The sequence below is a fragment of the Glycine max genome, chromosome 6 (genome assembly GCF_000004515.6).
Source record: "Glycine max cultivar Williams 82 chromosome 6, Glycine_max_v4.0, whole genome shotgun sequence".
NCBI classification, from domain to species: domain Eukaryota; kingdom Viridiplantae; phylum Streptophyta; class Magnoliopsida; order Fabales; family Fabaceae; genus Glycine; species Glycine max.
In genome coordinates, this window is record NC_038242.2 from 26,524,587 (window position 1) to 26,550,745 (window position 26,159).

The 26,159-nt window shown below is 36.8% G+C and overlaps 1 protein-coding gene across 1 annotated transcript; it reads right to left on the reverse strand.

Annotated features, from left to right (window-relative positions):
* Positions 1-13,725: 13,725 nt before the first annotated feature.
* LOC100800480 (probable WRKY transcription factor 32) lies at positions 13,726-20,822 on the reverse strand. The gene is made up of 5 exons (NM_001317684.2): positions 20,073-20,822; positions 19,932-19,981; positions 17,745-18,445; positions 17,476-17,625; positions 13,726-14,361 (listed from the first exon to the last, which is right to left on the reverse strand). Exons 1-5 carry the CDS (start codon positions 20,224-20,226, stop codon positions 14,004-14,006), a joined length of 1,413 nt encoding a protein of 470 aa, NP_001304613.2. The 5' UTR covers positions 20,227-20,822; the 3' UTR covers positions 13,726-14,003.
* Positions 20,823-26,159: the final 5,337 nt, after the last annotated feature.

The window sequence follows — 26,159 nt, forward strand, 5'->3', positions numbered from 1 at the left end:
GAGGTAGCTACAAACCCATCTGCATCATCTGAAACTAAGAAGCTTGAAGGCAAACTGGATGCATTGGTCAACTTGGTAACCCAGCTGGCCTTGAATCAGAAATCTGTACCTGTCGCAAGGGTTTGTGGTTTGTGCTCCTCTGCTGACCACCATACAGACCTTTGCCCTTCCATGCAGCAACCTGGAGCAATTGAGCAGCCTGAAGCTTATGCTGCAAATATTTACAATAGACCTCCTCAACCTCAGCAGCAAAATCAACCACAGCAAAGCAATTATGACCTCTCCAGCAACAGATACAACCCTGGATGGAGGAATCACCCTAACCTCAGATGGTCCAGCCCTCAGCAACAACAACAGCAGCCTGCTCCTTCCTTCCAAAATGCTGCTGGCCCAAGCAGACCATACATTCCTCCACCAATCCAACAACAGCAACAACCCCAGAAACAGCCAATAGTTGAGGGCCCTCCACAACCTTCCCTCGAAGAACTTCTGAGGCAAATGATTATGCAGAACATGCAGTTTCAACAAGAGACCAGAGCCTCCATTCAGAGCTTAACCAATCAGATGGGACAATTGGCTACCCAATTGAATCAACAACAGTCCCAGAATTCTAACAAGCTACCTTCTCAAGCTGTCCAAAATCCCAAAAATGTCAGTGCCATTTCATTGAGGTCGGGAAAGCAGTGTCAAGGACCTCAACCCGTAGCACTTTCCTCATCTGCAAATGAACCTGCCAAACTTCACTCTACTCCAGAAAAAGGTGATGACAAAAATTTACCTAACAATTTCTGTGCAGGTGAATCTTCTTGCACAGGTAATTCTGATTTGCAAAAGCAGCACATTCCCCCTCTTCCATTCCCTCCAAGAGCAGTTTCCAACAAAAAAATGGAAGAGGCAGAGAAAGAGATCTTGGAAACGTTTAGAAAAGTAGAGGTAAACATACCTTTGTTGGATGCAATAAAGAAAATTCCAAGATATGCCAAATTCTTGAAGGAGCTGTGCACTAATAAGCGGAAGCTTAAAGGAAGTGAACGAATTAGCATGGGCAGAAATGTCTCCGCATTGATTGGTAAATCTGTTCCTCAAATTCCTGAAAAATGAAAAGATCCAGGTACATTCAGCATACCTTGTATTATAGGGAATAGTAAGTTTGACAATGCCATGCTAGATTTAGGAGCCTCTATTAGTGTTATGCCTCTGTCGATTTTTAATTCTCTATCTCTAGGTCCCTTGCAGTCAACTGATGTGGTAATTCATTTAGCTAATAGAAGTGTTGCCTATCCTGTTGGTTTCATACAAGATGTCTTAGTTAGAGTTGGTGAACTGATTTTCCCTGTTGATTTTTATATCTTGAATATGGAAGATGGATTTTCTCAAGGATCAGTTCCCATCATTCTAGGCAGACCGTTTATGAAAACTGCTAGAACTAAGATAGATGTATATGCAGGCACACTATCCATGGAATTTGGTGATATAACTGTTCATTTTAATATTCTGGATGCTATGAAATACCCATCTGAAGATCTTTCTGTATTTCGTGCTGAAATAATTGACCATGTTGTTGATGAATACATGACTGATCATTATTCTAATCTGCATGCTTCTCACTCTTCATGCATTGAGTCTGAAATTGTACTTGATCATATGTCTGAATTTGATGCTGAGAGTGATATTGATTGCATGTCTGGTGGTGGTGTTTTACCTCTCGAGATTGATTTTATAGAGTCAGATAGGACTAACCATGTTTCAGGAAGTACACATACCTCTGACTTTCTTTATGAGGTAAAGGCTGAGAAACCATCTCCTTCTACCACTGTCCAGCCAACCACACCAGAATTGAAGCCTCTGCCATCAAATTTAAAATACGCTTACTTGGATGATAGCAAGAGTTTTCCAGTGATTATATCTGCCTCCCTTGCTGATAAGCAAGAGGAGAAGTTGTTGTCAGTTCTCAAGAAGCATAAGAAGGCTATAGGCTGGACCCTAGCGGACATTCCTGGTATTAGCCCATCCACATGTATGCATCGAATAAATTTAGAGGATGGAACTAAACCAGTAAAACAGCCATAGAGAAGACTCAACCCGGTGATTCTTGATGTAGTGAAGAAGGAGATAACCAAGCTTTTGCAAGCTGGAATCATTTATCCTATCTCCGACAGCCAATGGGTGAGTCCCGTCCAGGTAGTCCCAAAAAAGACTGGCCTCACAGTGATCAGAAATGAGAAGGAGGAGCTGATTCCTACTCGGGTGCAGAACAGTTGGAGAGTCTGCATTGACTATAGGAGGCTGAACCAGGTTACCAAAAAGGACCATTTTCCCCTGCCATTCATTGACCAGATGCTTGAACGCCTGGCAGGTAAATCCCACTACTGTTTCCTTGATGGTTTTTCTGGTTATATGCAAATTACTATTGCTCCTGAGGATCAGGAAAAGACCACATTCACCTGCCCTTTTGGCACTTTTGCCTACAGGAGGATGCCTTTCGGCCTGTGCAATGCCCCTGGTACCTTCCAGCGGTGCATGATTAGTATTTTCAGTGATTTTTTAGACAACTGCATAGAGGTATTTATGGATGATTTCACTGTATATGGATCCTCTTTTGATGGTTGTTTGAATAGTTTGGAAAAAGTTTTGAATAGATGCATTGAAACTAACCTTGTTCTAAATTTTGAAAAATGTCATTTTATGGTTGAGCAAGGTATAGTTTTAGGCCACATTATTTCCAATAAGGGTATTGAAGTAGATCCTGCAAAAATTTCTATTATTTCACAATTGCCTTACCCCTCTTGTGTGCGAGAGGTGCGATCTTTTCTTGGTCATGCAGGATTCTACAGGCGCTTTATAAGGGATTTTAGCAAAGTAGCCCTTCCACTGTCCAACTTGTTGCAAAAGGAGGTGGAGTTTGACTTTAATGACAGATGCAAAGAGGCTTTTGATTGCCTCAAAAGAGCGTTGACTACCACCCCCATCATCCAGGCACCCGATTGGACAGCCCCTTTTGAGCTTATGTGTGATGCATCAAATTATTCATTGGGGGCTGTCCTTGCTCAGAAAATTGATAAATTGCCCAGGGTGATATATTATGCTTCTAGGACTTTAGATGCTGCCCAAGCAAATTATACTACTACTGAGAAAGAGCTTCTAGCCATAGTTTTTGCTCTTGAAAAATTTCGATCTTATTTGCTTGGTACTCGCATTATTGTTTATACTGACCATGCAGCTCTAAAGTACTTGTTGAAGAAGGCTGATTCTAAGCCTAGGTTGATCCGATGGATGCTCTGGCTCCAAGAGTTTGACTTGGAGATCCGTGATAGGAGCGGAGCACAAAATCTAGTTGCTGATCATTTGAGTCGGATCGAACGTGTCTCTGATGCAGATTCACCTATTCGGGATGATTTCCCGGATGATCATTTGTATATATTGTATAGTATTTCTGACTCTCTTTCTACTCCCTGGTTTGCTAACATTGTCAATTATTTAGTTGCCTCTGTTTTTCCTCCCTTAGCATCTGAGGCCCAAAAAGATAAAATTAAAAGTGATGCTAAGCATTTTATTTGGGATGACCCCTACTTGTGGAAATTGTGCAGTGATCAGGTCATTAGACGGTGCATTCCAGATCATGAGACTGACTCAGTCCTGCAGTTCTGTCATTCTTCCGCACCGGGAGGTCATCTGGGTGTTCAAAGGACAGCTCGCAAAGTGCTTGATTTTGGTTTTTATCGGCCCACCATCTTTAAAGATGCGTGGAAGATCTGCAGCACTTGTGAGCAGTGTCAGAGAGCAGGAAATACACTTACATGGCGACAACAAATGCCTCAGCAACCTATGCTATTTTGTGAGGTGTTTGATGTCTGGGGTATAGATTTCATGGGTCCTTTTCCTGTCTCTTTTGGTTATGTTTACATTCTCCTTGCAGTTGACTATGTTTCAAAATGGGTGGAAGCCAAGCCCACTAGAACTAATGATGCTAAAGTTGTCGTAGACTTTGTCAGGTCTAATCTGTTTTGCAGGTTTGGAGTACCTAAAGCAATTGTTAGTGATCAAGGAACCCATTTTTGCAACAAGACAATGCATGCCCTGCTTAAAAAGTACGGGGTGGTACACAGGGTATCCACACCATACCACCCCCAGACCAATGGACAGGCAGAAATTTCTAACCGAGAAATCAAGCGAATTTTAGAGAAGATTGTGCAGCCAAGCAGGAAAGATTGGAGTACCAGGCTTGATGATGCTCTCTGGGCACATCGGACTGCCTATAAAGCACCCATAGGAATGTCTCCTTATCGGGTTGTCTTTGGAAAGGCATGTCATCTTCCAGTGGAAATTGAGCACAAAGCTTACTGGGCAGTGAAGACTTGCAACTTCTCTATGGATCAAGCTGGTGAGGAAAGAAAGTTGCAACTGAGTGAGTTAGATGAAATCCGCCTAGAAGCCTACGAGAATGCCAAGTTCTACAAAGAAAAGACCAAGAAGTTCCATGATAGCATGATAGTTAAAAAAGACTTCGTGGTTGGGCAAAAAGTGTTATTGTATAATTCTAGGCTTGGACTCATGAGTGGTAAGTTGAGGTCTAAGTGGATTGGTCCTTTTGTTGTTACTAATGTTTTTCCTTATGGTACAGTTGAGATCAAAAGCGACTCCACAAACAAGAGCTTCAAGGTCAATGGACATCGACTTAAGCCATTCCTCACGAACCCTTCTTTAGTGGACGTAGTGGTGGAAGAGACTTCTTTACTCCACCCTACTCTTCCTCCACCATGACTTAGGGAGTTTTTCTTTTCCTATCTCCTTCTTTGCTTTTATTACACTTGTCCGATTCTCTTTGATGATTTAATTGTTTTTAATCTTTTAATTGTGCTACATTGAGGACAATGTGTTGTTTAAGTATGGGGGGAGTGTTCTTTGGTTTTGCTAGTTTTGTTGGTTTTGTTAATTTGTTAGTTGTGTTAATTTGTTAATGTTGTTAGTTTCGTCGGATTTTCAGTTTAATATTTTGGGTCAATTTCATGTGCACGTACGACTTTGCATGTTTTTCTTTGAATTACAGGATATGTTCAAGAAATGGGTAATTGTTTTGAAAATAAAAGTTCTTGACATTTTGTGACTTGAAATCCTTGATTCTTCTCTACATGTCATGATAGTTTTGAAAGCTCAATTTGAAAGTGATGATTTTACCTTTGTGAGAATTTGGGCCATCCATCATCATAATCATTTGGTGTGTTTTGCCCCATTGATTGCTTGCACAATAGCCTTGGCTTGATTCTTGTTGATGCGTCCTAATTCACATGCATATTTGGAAATGATTGAGGCAATTTTGTTCTTATAAGCTTCTAGCCAAATGGACTTACCTTGAATTAATTCCTTTGATAGCCCTTTTGAGCCTTGTTTCCCTTTCCTTGTTTTGAAGCTCACTACAAGCCTTAAGTGAAAAACCATGATATCACCATATCCTTAAGGAATTTTGGAGCTTTGGAATTGTTTTGGGAATAAGTGTGGGGGGTTTTTGTTTCATTGGACAATTTGTTTTGTTGGCTATGCTTCATGATGTATTTTGGGCCATACTTGATGTACATTGTATATTGGTTAAATGTTGGACATGCTGAATGAAATGTTGTTTCTCAAAGGCTATAGAGTAAAAAAAAAAAAATCGAAAAAAAAAAAGAAAAGCAATAAAGTTGAGTGAATAAGATCTTAAATGGCACAAGAATGATGAAACTCTTGGTTCTACTCTTCATGTTTAAATTTTATCTTTACTTCTTTTTATTTTCTTATTTTTTCTTAATATGCACTTATTCCCCATTGCTCCTCTATCCCTTTGGGATTTAGCCACTTATTCCATATTTTTCCATACCTTGTCCTTGGCCCCATTACAACCTTAAAAGACCTTTTGATCCTCATGTGCTTGTGTTTGTGGGTTGATTGTCAATTTTAGAATCTTGCCAAGTTTATGTGGTGTTTGCTTTCATGGGTGCTTTGAGGGTAAATAGTAGCCTAGACACTTGAGAGATAGAGTGTATATCTTGTGAGGCTTTATCACTTTTCATTCTTGAGCTGATTAACTATTTTGCCATGATTGGGTTGCTTGGATGATTTTCATGAATGTCTTGACTTTTTGGATCTCCTTATGTTAGATGTTACCCATTCTTTCATTCCTTGATGTTCATTGAGAAATATGTGAATGTTTTTGTTTGTCTCCCTTTGATATCCTTGGATTTTTTTCTTTGTTTCATTTTGCCCGGGAGTGCAAAAGGCTAAGTATGGGGGGTTTTGATGTGCCATCATTTTCTTCTATTTTCTAAACCCTTTTTGCACCATTTTAATTACTGATTGGTCTTAATTGTCAATTAATCAGACAGTTTTATTATTTGGGCTCATTTAGCTAATTTGATGTTTTTAATCTAATTTCAGGAATTAATGAAACATTGGGCTTAATCCGGATTTTGGTTATGGACTTGAAGAGGGCAAATAAAGCAACGCTTACCTTAGTTAATTTCTAATTAGGAAATTTCGCAATTTTATTTTATGTTGTTCAGTGTTTATTTCGTTTTGGGCCAGAGTATTGTAATAGGGCCCAGTGACTTTGAGTGACTCTTTTTAAATAGCTACCTTGGGATTCGTGCGGGGCATTCTGTTATGCTATTTTCATTATTCAGAGCTTTGGTTTTAGGTTTTCACGTTTTTCTGTTCCTTTGTTACAATTTTCGTTCTTAATGCAAATTTCCGTTTTCTGCTTCTAATTACGAGTTCATTCGTGCTTCTTCTTCTACTTTCATTTACGTTTCTGTTCATTTATGTTTCTGTTCATTTATGTTTCTGTTTCATGCCTCCATTTGCGTTTTCTGTTTGAATCCCATGGAAGGCTAGATTCTCTGGTGTTGTTTCCTTTTGAGGACGAAGCCCAACTCTCTTTGAGGTTTCGCTTGTAATGTGGTTTCCTGGCAGTTTCCCTTCACCAGTTATCCCAATTTCGTGAATATTAATCAGTGCACGCTTCGTGTTCGATTAATTGCCTCTGAGCCTAACTTGCGTTCATGCTTAATGGACAAAGGGCTAACTGGTGTACATGGTGCCTAATCACGTATTGAAAACCCTAAGTTGATTTTCGCTTAGTAAATTGAAATAGGGTTGGATTAAGTGGTTGACTGTTAGGGACGAATTCTCCATAACCCAGGATAAGAGAATGGCTTCTGAATCAGAGGAAACAACTCGTTTTTAGTATTAGTAGTTTCGTATTCCAGTTTACTTGTTCTGCTTTTTAATTACCAAACAACCAAACCCCCCCCCCCCAATCGTTACTGTTACTGCAAGTATATTATGAACATTTGGTTTGTCACTGCTCGTTGGGAAACGACCTAGGATCACTTCCTAGTTACTGCATTTTCATGTTTATTTGATTCGGGTACGGCCTCGATCAAATTTGGCGCCGTTGCTGGGGAGCAGTGTCCAAAGGTTCATAATAGCTAGCTAGTGTTGTGTGTTTAATCCTTTCGTGTTTTATGTTTAAATTGTTAGTATTGTGTTAGTACGTGTGTTAGCGTTGTTTAGTGTCTTGGTATTTTGTTTAATGTGTGTTCTGTTTCAGTTTTCCCCTTTAAGTGTTTCCCCTGTTTCAGTCTTGGGTGTTTCGCTGTGAAGATTGTGCTTGCGGCAAAAACAGAGTAGTAGTAGAAATCAATTAGAGACGGATTTTAGCGATCACCTACCTTGCATTGATATCCATTGTCACCCTTTTTTAGCCTTTAAACCCCTTCTTTCATTTTGTAGCTCCTTACAAGCAAAAAAAAATGGAAACCCATGTTGTCCTAAACTTTTAGGGAGAAAAGGGGCCTTGGAATTGCTTTAGGAGTGGGTTTCAAACAAGTGTGGGGAATTTGTACTTTGTTTTTTGAAATTTCCTTTATTTTCATCATTTCATTTTCTTGTGACTTGTTGAAAAGGAAGAAAAAAAAGAGAAGAATACAAAAGAAAGAAAGAAAAAAGAAGAAAATAAAAAAATGGAAAAAAAGAAGAAAAAATTGGAGTATAAAAGCAAAAGTTCAAAAAGAAAAAATTTGTACAAACAAAGAGAAGAAGAAAAAAAATGTGTTGTGACTCATTTTCATTCTTGTAAGTTCTTGTTATTTTAATTTTGTTGTTCTACACTTTATTTCTTTTTTCTAATCCTCTTTTTACTTGTTGACTTACTCTTCATTGCCCCTCTTTTCCCTTAGTTTTAGCCTAAATATCATTCTCATATACAACTTTACCTAAGCCATACATTACTAGCCAACAAAAGTCCTTTTGATCTTTAGAACCATGTGTATTTCAAGTTGAATGGATTAGAGTCTTGTGAAAATTTGGATGTGCTAGTTACATGTGGTGCTTGGGTGTAAACAAAAACCCATACACATTTGGTAAGATGAGTGTTGTTCTTTGAGAGATTTATATCACCATGGTACATTCTTAATTTTGACTTGACTACTTGTTACCTTGAGACCATTCTTCCATTTTACACCTCTCTTATTTTTGTGCATTATTAGGATCCATTGAAAAATATGTGTGCCTTGTTCATTCCTTCTTTTAGTGTGGTTTTTTTTAGTTTGATTTCTTTTTTTTTAATCTTTCTTTCAATTTTGCCCAGGAGTGCAAAAGATAAAGTGTTGGAGAATTTGATTGAGCATTTGAATTTTAATACTTTTATATTCTTATTAGCTCAATTGACATCTCTTTGACCCTTATTTTCTCACCTTAACTCAGTTTTGGTATTTGGCAAATGATTGAGGTTAATTGATAACTGTAGCTGATTTTCAAATTTTGTGCTTACTTGACCTATTTGCCTTGTGCAGGGCCTACAGGACACTACAGAACGCCAAATGGAGAGTTTGAGTAGTCCCTAAAAGCTAAGAAAAATATATTCAATTTTGTTAGAAATAAGCTTTGGTCAATTCTTCCATTTCGAGGGTCAAATTGAGCACTTGAATAATTAGGCTGAGAGTTTCAGCTTTATTTTGTGTAATTAGTTTAATTAGGTAGATAAGATGGGACTAATCAAAGGTCATCCCTTCCTTCCGAGAAATCACTCTATATATTAGTGTAAGTTAGTTAGTTAGTTAGTTAGTTAGTTACTTCATTATGTAAAAAAAAAAAAAGAACAGAATTAGTTACTTGTTGTGCAAGTTTTAGGATCAAACTTTTTTCTCTCTTTTTCTCTCAACTGCTCTTCATGCTTCTTCCTCTTTTCATTTATGTTCTTCCATTTTCTTGCACAAAATTTCATGGCTTTTTCATTGGTGATGATCATGGAGGGATAAATAATTAATCAATCCAAGGATCCACTCTAAACAAGGCTAAATTTGAGTTCTTGTTTAGTATTTCTAATCTTTGTGAATGTTCATCTTTCTCTTCAATCCTATTTTTTATTTTCATGATTATGATTATGCTTAGGATTGAAAACGGATTAGGTTATGGATTCATTTCCTAATTTTGAAATTTAATCACAGATTGTGTGAATGCTTTTCCAACTTAATTTGCGATATCAAACAATTTAGAGATTTATTCAATTGAATTTTTTCTAATGCATTTGACTAAACTTTCACATTGAACATCATTCGTAGTAACTGTGATAATTAGATTTGCATTGGTTTGGTGAATTTGATTGATGCTATCAAACTTGATTTGTGTATTGTTTTTGTCCTGTTCGGTTTCTTCATCTTTGTTTTTGCGTTTTTGCATTCTTTTACAATCGCCTATAAATTGTTTAATGAAATCCCCCCTTGCTATTTATAAGTGAATGAACGTAGGAACCAAAATGAATCATATCTTTGAGTCGACCTAGGTTAATCCTATGCTACATAATTTCTTAGTTATATTTTTTTTTTTGGAACGACTCGACATTGTTATCAATACGATCCGCGCAAAAGAAGTTTTTGTAACTCTGGTTTTAAAAGTTTGTTTTGTTTTGAAAACTAATTCACCCTCCCCCCCCCCCCCCTCTTGGTTTGTGAGTACCATCATCTTTTTCAATGAGCACTGCATCCAGTCTATCTACTAGCGCTACATGGACTCGAGTATGGCAAATGTAACATGTGGTCCATATAACAATGCATGGCCATACCCACTCCCACTGGAAGCTACACAAAGCCCATAGATGCCTCGATGTACTCGGCATCTTCAGTACCTGAAAGTTGTTGATTGTAGGGGTAAGTCCTCCACTCCTCAAATGCCATAAACACACAGTAGTCAAACAAAGACAACATGCAACCTAATTAACCACTACATGCGGTTTCTCTAAGCAAACAACACCTCAAGATCCTAAGTGCTTTAGTAACACACTTCTCACCTCACCTATTAGGGCAACCACCGCCGCCAATCCTCCTAGGTCTTGAGGGTCTTATACATTATCATATGGATGACAGTCGGGAGTGATCAACATATAAGGATAGATGGTACACCAATCCCGAAGCTCCCAACTCAAAAAGCATTGTCTCAGAGCCCGTCAAGAGTAGCAAAGTGAGACATGTGAGTTACCCGTACCAAATAAGTGCACCAAATTCCAGATAGTCACCTTTCGATAATTACCCCAGGTTTTTTGAACCTCTCCGCCCACTATACCCCACGTATCTTTGTCCATCGTCCACTTTCTAAACGTAATCTCATTTTCTCATAAAAGAAAATAGAACTATCAATTCCTTACTCTTTCTCCAATCCTCTTGACTTCTGCCACTGCATTGCGTCCATGGCCCTTGTGCCATGTGCATCAACAAATGCATACAAACAAACAAACAAGAAAGAGAGGTGAGGCTCAGGCCTACATAATACTCTCATGGAACCAATCGCGGTCCCTTAAGCAATAGAAACCACTTGTCACTAAAAAAAACGAATAACATAACGGCTATGATTACAACCATCTAATCATCATAACAAACAATTTGTCAAGGGTCAAACACCCCTGTATCCAAACCACAACGCGAACAGATAATAAAGTAACAAATACATATATATAGCAGAATATAAAGTCACACGCCACAAATATAATTTTCCAGAATTCACACTTTGTCAGTCATATCATTCTCCAATAATAATAGTAATTATACATGCATGCACCTCAGTAATTTTATCAGCAGAGAATCATCACAATTTCAGAACATGCATCAGTCATCAAATTTTCCAATTTATCTCGAAAATAATATAGTAATTAAATCAAAAGATCTAGAATAAAAAAAATCCTAAGGTGAATTTTCCTAGAGGCATGAATTTCAATGTCAAGTTGTCTACTGTCTAAAATTACTTTGCCACTCAATTTTACAAAGTTTTGCTCCTATTTTATTTTTAGTGTTCTAGATGTTCCAGGAATCGATTTTTCATGAGTCTTATATGCTACCCTACATTTTCACACTTAAAAAAACTCAATTTTGTGGTAAAAACTTTAAGAAAGAAAGTCCATACAACTCTCACTGCCTGTATAATTTCATGACATATTTTATCCAATAAAATGTCTTAAAACTTGTTTTATTCATAGCTTTTGCTAGAAAACTCCGATTTAAATGAAATTTAAGGCTAACCTTAAGTTTTAACACCTAAAGAACTAATTTTTAACCTTAGAATTTCCAGAAAAACAACATATACTCTAGTTCCAGCCAAGACAGTAGCTACGAATATTTAGACATCAAAACAACATGCAATAAAGCCTAGCTTCCAAAGGCAACAAGGTTAGGGTTCAAGAAGTGGAAAGATCCCCCTTACCTTGAATGAAGTTACACAAAATGACTCAGATGAACAAAGAGCTCAGGTCCTTGATGTCTCAAACTTATAAGAATGAAAATAAAATTTTGGAACCATGAATGAGAAGCTTGGACGAATTTGGTAAGAAAAACAAGAAGAAAATTAAGAGCCCCTTACCAAAGCTTTGATGGACGAAACCTCAAGAACACTTGCATGAATCTTAGAAGAAGAACGATATGGATTCCTCTCTCCCTTGGCTGAACTCGTGAAAATGAGGAAGAAGGTCCCAAAAATTTGCTTTTAAAGAATTGTGAAGATAAGGTCTAAGGCTTTTGTCCAAAAGAAATTTTGATTAAGCCTAATTGACAAGCTTAATTGACACCATGATTGACTAATGGCCAGCCATGTTGAACGTGCTAAGTCATGCTTCCGATGGGTATTATTGCTTTTGAAATTTAAACCAAAAATGGTTAAAGTAGACATAGGAAAAAATAGTAAAAATTGTTTTCTTACCAAAGCTCGTAAATCTTATCTTAAATGTCTAGATTAATGTGCTAACTTCCTAGATTATTGTGTTAATTTCCCTAGGGATACATGTACTCAAAATAAACCTCACACAGAAACATATTACACCGTGACTCAGTGCACAGTGCAATTCTTGCACAGATGGAAATCTAGCTCAGACAATTTTTATTTCTCTGTCAAGCTTCACTAAAATAATCACATACCTATATATATATATATATATATATATATATATATATATATATATATATATATATATATATATATATATATATATAAGCACAAAAATGGGAACTAAAAACATAATCTCTGCAATTAACTACATATATGTGAGCCAGAATTGTAATTTTTGTCAGGGTGTTACATGGGGGGTGGACAAGGTAGTGCAACGATGGCACCACCAAAGAAGGAGATGGAGGATATCAGGTTGATTGAAACTGTAATGAGAAAGATTGTGCATGCAGATTTTTCTGTGTAAAATGATATGAGCATTAAAGGGATAAATAATGATAGTGTTTATGGCCCTTAGTTGTTGCTTTAGAAGAATATTCAAACTAGACTAATGAAAGGGGGTTTTAAGAGTAATGGGGGCACTAAGATCCCAATGAAAATGGAGTAAGGAGGCAAGTTGTTAATAGAAACTTCTATAGGAGAAAAAATTGATTTGGTGGCTTCAAATTGAAATGAAAGCAAATAGCAAAAATCATTGGAGATACTCTAACAATATAATAGTATGTTATAATTTTATAAAGTAAACAAGACAAAATCAAATCATATTAATAAAAGAATATTGTTTTATACAAAAAGAAAAAATGATAGAGTATGTTGCAAGCATTTGTTATTTTTATTTATTATTTATTCGATGAACAATTTTTTTAGAATATATATCATTTCAATAATTTTAAGAGTACATTTTACCGTATACATTTTAAAACACCTAATTCAAATTTTATTTATAATCAATTTTATAATTCATTTTTATACTTTTTCATTTGAATAAATTATTTAATAATACTATAATATTGTACTATAGTAAACATTATAATTAACAGTATAATACGATTATATGAATTTTCTATATATTATCGAATGTCTAGCTAGAGTAAAAATATTGTATAAATAATGTGTTGTTTGGATGAATAAATATAAAAAATAAATAATTTTGTCTCATTTATCAAGATGAGAAAAAAGATAAGTAAATTATATAATAATTAAAAATTAAATTAAACATAAAAAATGGTCTTTTTAATTGTTATTTTTTTTCTTAACAAAAAATTGTTCATATTTTCTAATTCATAAGAAAAATATTGTCTTATTTTTTTAATGGATAAAAGAGATATTTTCCCTCTTATTCCATAGTTTTTTTTTTCAAAAGACTCCTAAGAAAAAGATTTCCCTCCTCGTTTTTCCTCCCTAATAAACAGCAGAAATCCTATATTTTTATTCTATTGTCTTCCTTTCTATTTCATTCCTTTCTATTTACACTCAAACAAAACAATGTGCGAGTAAAGTTGAATGGTAACACTATCCTCACCTATTCTCACTCTCCATGAGAATAAGATACAAGTCTATTCCATATTCGCTCGACTACGCAAGCTGTTTCAGACCAGCTGAACGTTGTGTACAAATAAATATAACTGCTCCACTAAAAGACTACATGCATGGGTAAAGAAATCAAGAAAGAGAAGATAAACATGGGAAACCGCCAAAATTACATGAGGCCTACCAGTTAATATAATATAGATGCAATGCAACTGCATGATTTATGAAAGATGTATTCAACAAGGTTTAATTTCAAAGCCTATGCTCAAAAGAGTTCGAGCCGACTCAATTGCTTTCTCACCACCAAGGTCCAACGCTTCCCCGGTTAACTCTCCTTCTGTGTCCTCTAAACATTGAGCTTCAGTTTCCTGGTTTTGTAGCAATCCAGTTTTTTTTAACTGCACATTGTTCGTTGAAGCAGGTGCTGCCGCAGCCACAAGTGAAGCACTTGGCGGGCCATGCCGTTTCTTGGGCACAGGCATGTCATGATCATGCATTCCCTTGTACGTTATGATGAGAGCTTTTGAATTATCCACAGCAGTCTCAATGTGCTTTCGGACAGGACATCCAGCAGTAGTGCATCTGTAGTAGTTTCTGAAAATCCAAGCCACATCACATTGATAAGCACAAAACAAATAGACAATAGTCAAATAGAACAAAAGAGGAAGTTATCATTCCATATAAAGACATAAAGGGGCTTTTAATTAAAACTTTTTCTAGAATTGCGGTTTCATCACTTAAATATTTGCTCTCTACCTTAGTACCTTTTTTTTCCCATAGGAAGCAGCTCTTCTCAGCAAAATACAGAAGGAAAGGACCATACTACTAACAATACAACTTTCTAATCCTCTGATTGGGAAGGGATCATCCCATTATTACTTATATAGTTATATTTCCTACCATAATAATGGAAATACAACCTAAGCATGTGAAAAATTTTAATAGATGGTTTGCGGCTTTGTGCTAGGGTGGTTTTCAACAATAAAAGCAAATATGCATCCAAGTAGTTGACACTTGTTGATTTCCTGTGTAGAAGCCTGGCAAAATGTGTCCCTAGGGGCGGACCCAAGTGTTGTTGAGGGGGTGCCCCCTGACTTTCAGAAAATATAAGTATATACTTGTTATCTTTTTGCCCCCTCTATTTTTATAATTTGAACCCACTGCACCCAACTTTCAGAAAAAATAAGCAAGGTAGTCAAAATCGCGATTTGAAGCATAAGATTGTACACTTTTATGATCTTCTTCATCCTCTTCGAGTTTGCTTCTACTTTGGGTCACAGTTTCTGCAGATCACGCTGGATCGTGTTGAAGATCGAGACTCGTGGCCGACAGGCTCTTGTTTGAGACCAAGTATTTTAAACCAAACTGCTGCAGCCCAAAAAACTCAAAACTTAAGCCCAAAGTCCAACTCTTCTATTCCTTCTATGTGCAAATAATCCAGCACCCCCTTCGACCTAAAAAAAAAAGAAAACTACAGCTCTTCCTTTACCAGTAAACAAAAAATTACTGCCCCCTAAATCCCTCATCCCCTCTTTCACCCACATCAATTTTATTCCCACAATTCTCTTTCACTCACTCTTCTCTCATCTTTTTCAGCACATCTTCTCTGTTGCTCTTTGTTTGTTGGACTGCGAGACACCCTTCTCTTCTCTATTTTGCTTTGTTTCTGCAACTCAACACCTACTCTGTTTTCTCTCATCTCAACTCCATTTACCTCTCGGTGTTTTGAAGTTTGAAGTACCTTTATGTTTTCTTACAGTTTTTCTACTGTTTTTTAACTAGGATGGAGTTACATATATATGATTAAATGATACATACATACATACATACATACATACATACATACATATATACATATATATATATATATATATATATATATGCATGTTATACTTTTATTCTTACTTATCATGTTGAATTGAAATTCAATTATGTGTTTGAAGTGTGGCATAATGATTTGTTACTTTATATATGCACATATATATTATATATATGAATTTCATAAATTTGTAGGATCTTACGATCCGTGTTACGATCTCCTGATTTTTTATCCATACTCCCTTTCCGATCTTGAGAAAGATCTTGATTTTAACTACCATGAATATTTATATCTACTGATATCTTTTTGCCCCCTCTATTTTTATAATTTGAACTCACTGCTCCCAATTTTTTCAGTCGTTGTCAAATTGTGTTTTATTGGCTAATTTTTTTTCTTATATTTCGTTCCCCTTTCAACTCACTAAGTACTTCTATGCTTTATTTAGTTGGACATTTCATTCCCATTTCAACTCATTGCATTTGATTTTGATATTTGTCTTTATTTTCATATGTAAGACAATAATAGTTATTATTATTATTTTTAAATAAACTGCCCCCACTGACTCAAGGTCCTGGATCTGCCAGTGTGTGTCCCCAAAAGTCACAAATAAGATGCTCCCATCATCACATATTGCAACCAAAGGAATCTGAAACCCATGCCCAACTTAGATGCAATTTCCTTTAAATCGAATAATGGAAGTTATAAAAGCCCAGATAAGAGTAAAATCATCCGTTTTATAATCATATTCTTTTATGTCCACATAAACATATGAGAGCAGAGTTAGCAGACAGATATCCTTGACTACTAACTGCCGCAGACCATCTTACCAGACTATCAGATATCAGTCATTCCAGTGACAACATAAAGAATGGTGGGGAGATGACCATGGTACTTCACAGGCAAAAAATCCTCCTCCAGATATCAGTTGTTATTTCAACTATCAAGACTAACTTTTGGTTTAGTGGACATTCTAGAGACATACTAAGCTACATACCAACCCTTGATTGTGCAACTAGAAACTTATATTGAGTGTTTCGGATTAACTTATTTTATGCTTTAGCAGCTGCTCGTGGTCAGGTGGTGAAGGAAACAAGTCTGGTTCGGTATATTTTAATATTTTGAGAATTGATTTTACACTGTCATAAGGGCTTGTTTAATTATCTTCTGAAACACAACTTTTGCAAGGAGATTCAAATCCTTCTCAAAGAGTATGATTAATGAGAAGCTGCTTAATGTTTCTTAGGTTTACCAAATTTGGCCGTGCATACATTTGTCAACGGTTTTATAGTTGACAGCTAAAAAATTAAGAGTCTTACCCAAACAATGTCAAAAAACAAATCCCAGCATAAGTGGTGTCAGGTAATGATTTGGTGCATTTCTTAGAATATTAAAAGGCGACATGCAAGCTTTGATTTAAAACAAAATACTCATAAGCATTAAGAAGCATTCCATGGCATGAGCAACCAAAACAATGTCATACATAAATAAAAGCACATACAAAATTGTCTTAGAATTTGGGCTTAGGACCTAACTCAATCCCACAAAACCAGCTTGATTGATGTGGAACTAAACACCAAGCAATTAACACAGCCCCCAAAGAGGCCGCAAATAAGGTAGGTTAGGGGTGACCGCAATTAAGGTGACTTTCCAACATTTTCTGAAAACAGTATCTTTAATGGATTTGACACTCAATGTACTACTGCCTTGATCCTTACCACCAAATTAAATAAACCACATAGTCATCATTTAGGTTAAGATTTTAAAATCATATCAAACAGGAAATTTATTTATAAAATTCCACAATGAAGCTAGTCTTACACAAAAGAAAGGAATTATAAATACAGGATTCATTTTAAAATATGAAAAGCAAGCAAAATATATCCATGCACCTGAAGTGTGGATTTCCCTTCACTAACTTTTGTCCATACTTGCGCCACCGGTATCCATCACCTGATATCCCCACATCCTTTGTCGCATGTACAACAAACTTTGTTTTCTTGCCTGGTTTTACTGCCGTATCCAAATCACTATTGTTTAATCTAATTATCATATTAAGGAGAAGAGCATTAGACCATTAAATCCAGCCACAATTAGAAGAAAAAGTACTTGTTCTTTAAATTATTTTCCTATGAAGAAAATGAATTCGCATGCAACTTGCCTTCTTTTTGGCTCTGGGTCATTAACATGTTCATCATTCAAAATAATTTTGCCATTCTCAACATTAGATGAGTTTTCTAGATTCTTATCACCACTGCAAGGTGTTTCTTGTAAAAGTTCTTTTGGAGAAGATGATGGATCAGAATCATTCAAAACATTGGTAGAGTGCTTTGAAACACTGCTTTCTACTTTAGGTTCACTGGAAGGCAGGAGCTTACTTTCCTTAGCGGTATCAATTTTATGCGGGGGATCATGACTATGTTGACTTTTATAAACAATCTCTATCACATGTCCTGAATGGTCGCAAAATTTAATCTTCTTAGCACAACAATATGAATGGGTACACCTGTAATAGCTTCGAGAACCCATAGGACTCTTCACTTGCTTCTGGCCGTACTTCCGCCAGTTGTATCCATCAGATGCAGATGCCCTTGCAACAGAAACAGAAGATAAGGTTGTACCATCAGAAGGTGTTCCTTTGTCTACTTTTGGCACTTGTACACTATTAGCCTTAGGAGGAGACGGTCTCTGTTGTGGTACAGTTGGACTAAGGGCAGATGATAAAGAATGTGAAACAGAAGTTGGTGATACTCCAGATAATGAAGTTGAACAAAAAGACTGAAGTCGATTTTCTGTCTGTTTTTTAGGTGCCTCAACTGCATCTTTTACAACAGTTTCCTCATCAGGAGGCTGAGCAGACACCTAAGTAGAAAATGGTGCACTTCATTTAATGAAACATAATTAATGGGATTTAAAGAAGATGCAACTTTCTTATTCTTAATTTGAATCCAAAAATATTGCATTATGTCATGTTGGTTGTGGTTCATCAAGAAAACAATCAAATTACCAATAAATAAATGCAACTTGAGTTCCTACCTAGGAGATGTTACTATGGATTTAAGAAAGTTTCGTGGGTTGCACTTTTAGATCACCATTCATCATTGGATATATATTGTTCATAAAACCATACAAATTCCAGAATGAGACTCTTGATCCATCATTAATGCATCTTGGCTGATCAAGATTAGAAGCCAAACTGCAAAATCAGGAGCTCTTCAAAGACTAATTAAGTCCTAAAAGCTCTTAGGTGAAAACTGATGAATGTTTCTAATCTCTAGCATGCCCCTTGTCATCCCCCTCTGGGGCTAGAACCATGGATACCTTGTTGTACTGGAATTTAAATTAATTAAAAAGGGAAAGCATGAATCAAAGTATCAAATCCCCATCCACTTATTCATGGAAGAACATGCATTTTTAGCTGGATTCATGGGGGCTTGATTAAATTTAAATTAACTTTTACTATCTTGGAATAATCGCATAGTTAGAATCTGGAGTTTACTTCTCATTTTCTTTTTATGTTTCATGTAATCCCAAGTTTCTAAGCCTCTACAAATACTTTAAAGGCCCAAGAAGGCATATAACCTTCAAGCAGTTAATGAGTTTCAGATTGCACATCCTCGCGCAAAGCCAAATTCTTAAAAACAGTAACACAAAAATCCAATAAGGGGTTCTTCAAATAACTTATTTACAGCTTATTTGGACTTATCTTATGATGTGACCACTTGTTTGGGAGACCTAATAAAAATCATTTGCGATATATCCATAAGATGTTTTCAGCTTATTTCAATAGACTCCTTTTGTAAATACAGTTTTCAGCTATGAAAACAATTGAACTTTATTTCATCTTCAATCATAGAAACATATCTTATACAAACACTTATTTAATAAGCACTTAATTTAGTTGACTAATCTTCAGCAGCTCATAAGAACAAGAAGCACCAATAGCGACTAAGAATCCCTTCATAATGTACCAGAGACCGACCAACATTACAAAATTCCAAAGAATCACAACAGCAAAACAAGCTTTGAAATTTATGACTCAAAATTAAGTATAAAATATGTTTACACTCATTGTACTTCGGTAAGACTTGGTTTTAGTTTCCGTTTGAATTTGGTCTTTGTAATTTCCAAAAAGCCGTGGTTTTTGTCTCTCCTCACAGTGAAAAAGTGTGGGATGAGACCAAAACCACTGTTTTTCTAAGGTTAGGGACCAAATTTGGTTTTTCTGAGGTTAGGGATCAACTTGATCAGAGTTAAAATAGGAAACTAATACCATTTTTTTTACCGAAAGTACAGACTCTAAAAACATTTTAGTATAATCATAATTAACAAAAAAAAATGCTCCAACCTTACTCTCAGCTTTTCCACCCTTACGTGCGGTAGAGCTTCCCTGCATATCTGCGGCATCAACCACACACTTTTATTCAGTATTCACTACTTTCATTAAAATACAAGAGATGGGAGAAAGAGCGATTAAAACGCAGCGTACGAGTGGCAAGGTCATGCAGAAGCGAGGAGCGGAGAACTAGGGTTTCCGAGTTGGGTGGCGCTCCATCAGAAGGAGTGGAAGTGCGTGACTCGGTGGAGAGGGACGAGTCAGTGATTTGTTGTTGATTCTGCTGCGTCTCTTCATCCTCTTTCATGACAGTGCACAACAACCTTTTTTTCTCTTCAGTCTATGATGATTCCACCACGAATTTTCATTTTCTCGCTGGCTCTTTCTTTGATTGATTGATTGATATTTGATGGAGAGTGGGTTGTGAAAGAAAGAAAGAAAGGAAGGAAGGAAGAAAGCTACGTGTGTTGTGGTGTGTCGGGGTATATGTGTCTTTGGCTGCTATTGGCTACTAGTACTCTGTTTCTCTCTCTTTCAGGTGGGTTGTCGGGTTTTGCCAAGACTTCGAAACGGAGGGTGTCTCTGCACCGTTTCGCCGTTGCTACTACTGGACCTGCATCGCCGTTGCTTCTCTTCTAATCGAATCTCACGGTTTTGTTAACGCCGTTTGTGTTCTTCTGCTACCGCTTCTTACGTACACCACACTTGAATGGATGAGTCGGCAAGTCAACTCTTTCCCTTTACCTTTTCCTCTTTGGACCGTTATCATTAAGATTGCTAACCGTGGACAACGGTGAGGAACCAAAAAATTACCTGTGATGACAGGTTACTAATGTGAAGAAAAAAATAATAATAAATAAAAACAACACAAAGCATGGGTCGTGTCTAAGATGAAGTCCTAAACCAACTTTCTCATAGGTGAGGGAACAAGTTGACATGCTATTGTAGGTTTGCAATTGGGTAAATAATTTTCAATAATAAATGAAATTATTTTTTTAAATAATTTTTCTATTGTTTGCTTTCTAGATCTAGCGGACAAAGTTGCAACTCTTCGCTTTGCGATGCTCTTGACCTTGTTGTCGTTGCCAACTAGGCCCTCCGCCACTGCTGTCCCTTCCTCCATCTCATCCATATCAAATTCTCTCAACCTCCTTTGACCCAAATAGAGTTCCCAACCTCCACCACACCTTCGCTATTGGTGCCATAAAAGCAATGCCAATGATAGCGAGGTCGGAATCGATGACACCAGGATAGAAGGAATGAGAGACGAACTGAGTGAGGTCTAATTCCACCAAGTGTGTGAACCTATTGGGCATTTTTCAGAGCATGTGAAGTGAGCTTCTTCCTTTCGTTGTTACTAGGTGCACCTAGCATTATTGCTGGTGCACCTAGCATAGTTAAAAAATTCCAAAATTGCCCCTACCTTATTTACATTTGTGGATCAAGTTGATCCGTAAAATACATGTGGATCAAGTTGGTCCGTAAGTCTCTTACAGACACTTGATCCACGTGTATTTTACGGATCAACTTGATCCGCATGTATTTTACGGATCAACTTGATTCGCAACAGACTGTATTTTTTGAAAGTTTAAGCTTTATTTAAACAAATTTTCATTAAATTAATTAATTAGTAATAAATAATGTAGATATGTTTTAATTTTTAAATGACATTTCTAATTTACTAAGGCAATAATAATATAACATTTCTGTGGAAGCAAAGCTACCATGATGATTCACCAAAATGTTTTGATGATGCCAAAGCTCAAAGAGTTGTTTCAAGATTAAAGAATCAAGCATTCAAGATTCCACTCAAAGATTCAAGAATCAAATGAAGAAATCAAGAAGCATCAAGCCAAGTCAAAGTAGGTGGTAAAAAGTATTTTTCAAAAAACATCAAATAGCACACTTTTTGTTTTAAAAAGGATTTTCTGAAATCTTCTAAGTTACCAGAGTTTTTACTCTCTGGTAATCGATTACCATTTGGTATTAATCGATTACCAGTGACTGGGATAGTTTTCAAACTGGTTTCAATGCTTTGCAACGTTCCAAAATGATTTTCAAATAGTGTAATCGATTACACTATATTAGTAATCGATTACAAGTGAATCTGAACGTTGGAATTTAAATCCAATTGTGAAGAGTCACAACTTTTCATAAAATACATTGTGTAATCGATTACACCATTATGGTAATCGATTACCAGTGAATGTTTTTGAAGAAAATGTTAAGAGTTATAACTCTTAACATGGTTTTCTCAAAAGGTATCAAGGTTCTATAAATATAAGAACTTGACACGCATTTTAAAAAACACAATACAATATACAATAACACAGAAAAACCTTTACCAAATTCATTCTAAGTTTTTGTTCAATCTTTCCTTGAAGAAAGGAAAATTCTGCAAAAACAAAAATTGTGCTATCCTTCTGTTTTTTCTCTTCTTCTTCTTTCCTTCTCCCTCTTGTCTAAAGAATTCAAAGAACTAACTGTCTGAGAATTCTTTTGATTCCCCAAACAAAGAATTCAAAGAACTAAACCCTTGAGAATTCTTTGCCCAAACACTGAATTCAAAGAACTAACCGTCTGAGAATTTTGTGTAAGAAGCGGGTAGCTTCTTGGTTGTAATAGTGAACACAAAGGAGGGTACATCCTTTGTGGTTCACTTCAAGTAGAGGGTACATCTACTTGGTTGTTCAAAGAGAACAAGGGAGGGTACATCCTTTGTGGCTCTTTGCTTGTAAAGGATTTTTACAAGGAAAGGAAATCTCAAGAGGTTGCTTGAGGACTGGATGTAGGCACGGGTCGTTGCCGAACCAGTATAAAACTTGTGTTTGCTTTCTTCTTCCCTACGCTCTTTACTTTTCCGCTGTGCACTTTTTATTTCCGCTTTACTTCTGTCTAAGTTGTTGTTTTTGTTCTTTACTTTCTCATAACTTAGTAGTAAAGCCAAAATGAATCTAGTAACATTAAGAAGGATAAATTTTTAATTAGTCAAGACACGTTCATAATTAATTCAACCCCCCTTCTTAATTATTCCGAGGCCACTTGTTCCAACAATTTCTAATTTAATTACTTCCATTCATAATATTTCAATGAATTTGGAATGAATTTCCAATAAAGTAATTTAAACATAATTGAAAAATAACATGTAAACGTTAACACTAATATTATTAATCAAAATAACTTAAAATATACAAAATGTTCAGTCAAAAACATCGTCCAGAACTGATGGTGTCAATAAACTATGGCTGATCCATGCGCCGCCTACGTTGAGACTTAACATACACATTGCGATCTTCTGTGACAACCCTGGCAATCCTAAGCCACTTTTGGATGACCTCATGTGTCGATGTGCCTGGCGTGACTTCATTTAGGTTGAGATGATGCTCCAACATCTCGGCGATGGCATGGTAAGCCTCATGTTAAATTGAAAACAAACAAATTATACAAATTAGTATTAAAATAATTCAAGTAAATGACATACATGTAACCAAATAGTAACACTTACCATTGCATGTCTGGGCTCGTCCGCATCAGAATCCACATGTGTCGATGCTGGTGTTGGCTCTTGAGGGATATGTCTAGGCTGTGTCGCAGATGCATCTTGAGGAGGATCTGATGTCTGTGGCACAATCATGAATGGATGCGATATCATGAAGAACTAATCGATGTAGTCGAAAGCACACTGACCTGGTACAACACATATGTCACTTGCTGGCGCTAGATGGTCGGAGTAGTGCGCCCACCTATCATCTACGTCATCAAATGACACCCATGAATCAACAGGGTGTGCAGGAATGCACCAGACGCATCCAAATTGGAGCATAACCCTCTCCGGTCTGTATCTAACAACAACAGGCCCCCAGAGGAGCTGTCCTAAGAAACATGTAATCGGATGAAACTCCTGGACTGGTCGGTGCTCCGCATATGGCATCCAGCAGACATCTAGAATCCTGAGACAATCCAAGCGCTGTCTATACGTCGTTGTAGATATCTTCTTGACAGTCTTCTTTGTGGCAATCCACTGACACGCACGTGGTGACACCTCGTCATGGTCTGGATCAGCATTGCACTCCGAAACAGATGGAAAGTGCTCATATATTCAACACTACAGAGGTTACATAAAAATCATACAAATTTCAAATGAACGTCTAAAGTAAAATACCCTCATTAAAACATTTTTGTAATTAAATTATGAAAAACATGTTAATTACCTGTAACAACGTGATGTAACTAGCAACTTGTCGGCTGGTGCCGATACTGGCATCATTAAGGTGATCATACATATGGACGAGGCCAGTAGCTCCCCATGCATACCTCCTAGCCTGAGTGAGGTCACGCAGGGCGTCTAAGTGTACAACATGAACATGGGTTGCACTCTTATTAGAAAAAAGAGTGCAACCCAGAAGATGCAGAAGATAAGCTTGAGCTGCAGATGTCCAGTGCTAGGTTTGACATCCGCGCACTTAGCCGACGTTTCAAATTCAAATCAGTTTTTTTTTAACATAGACTTGGATTAGCATGAGGACAAGTCCACTTAGCGAGGTCTGCAGATCAGAAAAGCTGCAACTCTCGCTGGGATCTGGGCTGGCTTAGCTAAAATGATGCATCTTAAGTACAGAGGAGCATGCGCTTAGCTGATAAGGACTCACTTAGCACTCACATTGCCGCAAGGAATTCAGCTTAGCTGCCATGATTGGCGCTTAGCTTCATGAACCTCAGTTATAGCCGTAAAGAATTGAGCTTGGCGGCAATGCCTAATGCTTAGCCAAGGATAAGTTGTCGCTTAGCGATCCGGCTGAAGCTTAGCTGAATTCAGATCGAATAGAAGTTGGCTTAGCTCATCCTTGGCCAGCTTAGCGGGCTAAATCAGCCTCAGATGCATGGGTTGGGCGCTAAGCGCTTGAGACTCACGGCTTAGCGTATAGATCATATCCAAATCCTTAAAACACTTAGAGATCAAACTATGTCAAACAATGATAAAAATACAATTTCCTTTGTGAAACAAAACATGATATAAGATCTAAAAACAAATTCAAACCTTTTTTCAATTAAAGCCAAAGAGAGAAACACTCAAAGAATTATACCGGTTCGTCTCATACCCGAGACTATGTTTAATTCTCGGCAATCACCAAGTTTCCACTAACTTATCAAAGTTACAAGTATTGTCCATTGCCACTTCTAGCTCTTACACTTGCAAGCTCTACCCCAAGCTTGACTTAAACACTACATTCTTTGTCCTACTAAGCCATTGTTGGCTCTAAACAAATCAATAAGATTTGTTGGAAGATTATGCACTGACTAAATATGTGATCGTCTTATAGACAAATATATCACTTAACACTTTTAGTCTTTTCTTTCAAGGTATACAAGGTGTTTTTGAGAGCTTAGTAACTATACAAGAATTTTAAAAAAACTTTATAAGAAAGAATGAAAGAATAAGGTCACACAGATGATTCGTGTATTGTTTCTTCAAAGCTTCTTTTATATATAGCCTTCATCTCCAAGTACCTGTTGGTGCATTTAATGCTTGCATTAAATGCACATCTGTTCGCAACCGGCAAGTGTACCGGATCGCACAAGTAGTATAAAACTGTAAGAACCGAGTATCGAATTCTCGAGGAACTTGTGTTATCTAGAAAGCTATTTCGATAAATAGGCGTCTGGTATGGAAATATGACTGTGGTTATGAACAGGTATTTAAACTATCTAGGCAAGAAGAAAGAAAATCACGCAAGAGAAATACTGTGTAAAAACAAGTAGAGAATGCATTGGTCTTTCTCATAGGTTCCTAATACTAAAAAAGATGTTCTCTATTTAACAATGCTCATGCGTTCCTATGTTGTCTCCTAGACTGCTAGACCCCGATTCCTCATGATTTCCTAGCCTAGTCTTGATCAAGCATCGTCCGCAGATTCCTCTTGTAAGACTAAACTCAACCAAGATCGCATTAAGACACACATACACAACTAAGTTCTTGTACCCCGATTCCTCGTGATAGCACAACAACTTAGTCCAGTACTATCAAGGACTTTAGAATCAGACCAGTTACTACTATTGAATGACCCTAACAAAGCATGTATCTACGTGATCAAGGTAAAAGCATACTGGAATGAAAAACAGATAGCACAGAGAACACACAAAACATCATTACATAGTTAGAAATATATTTACATCAGGTACCTACAGGGAAGATCCAACAAAGGATTTAGCTCTCCATAGTCCGAAAACCTCCTTCACAAC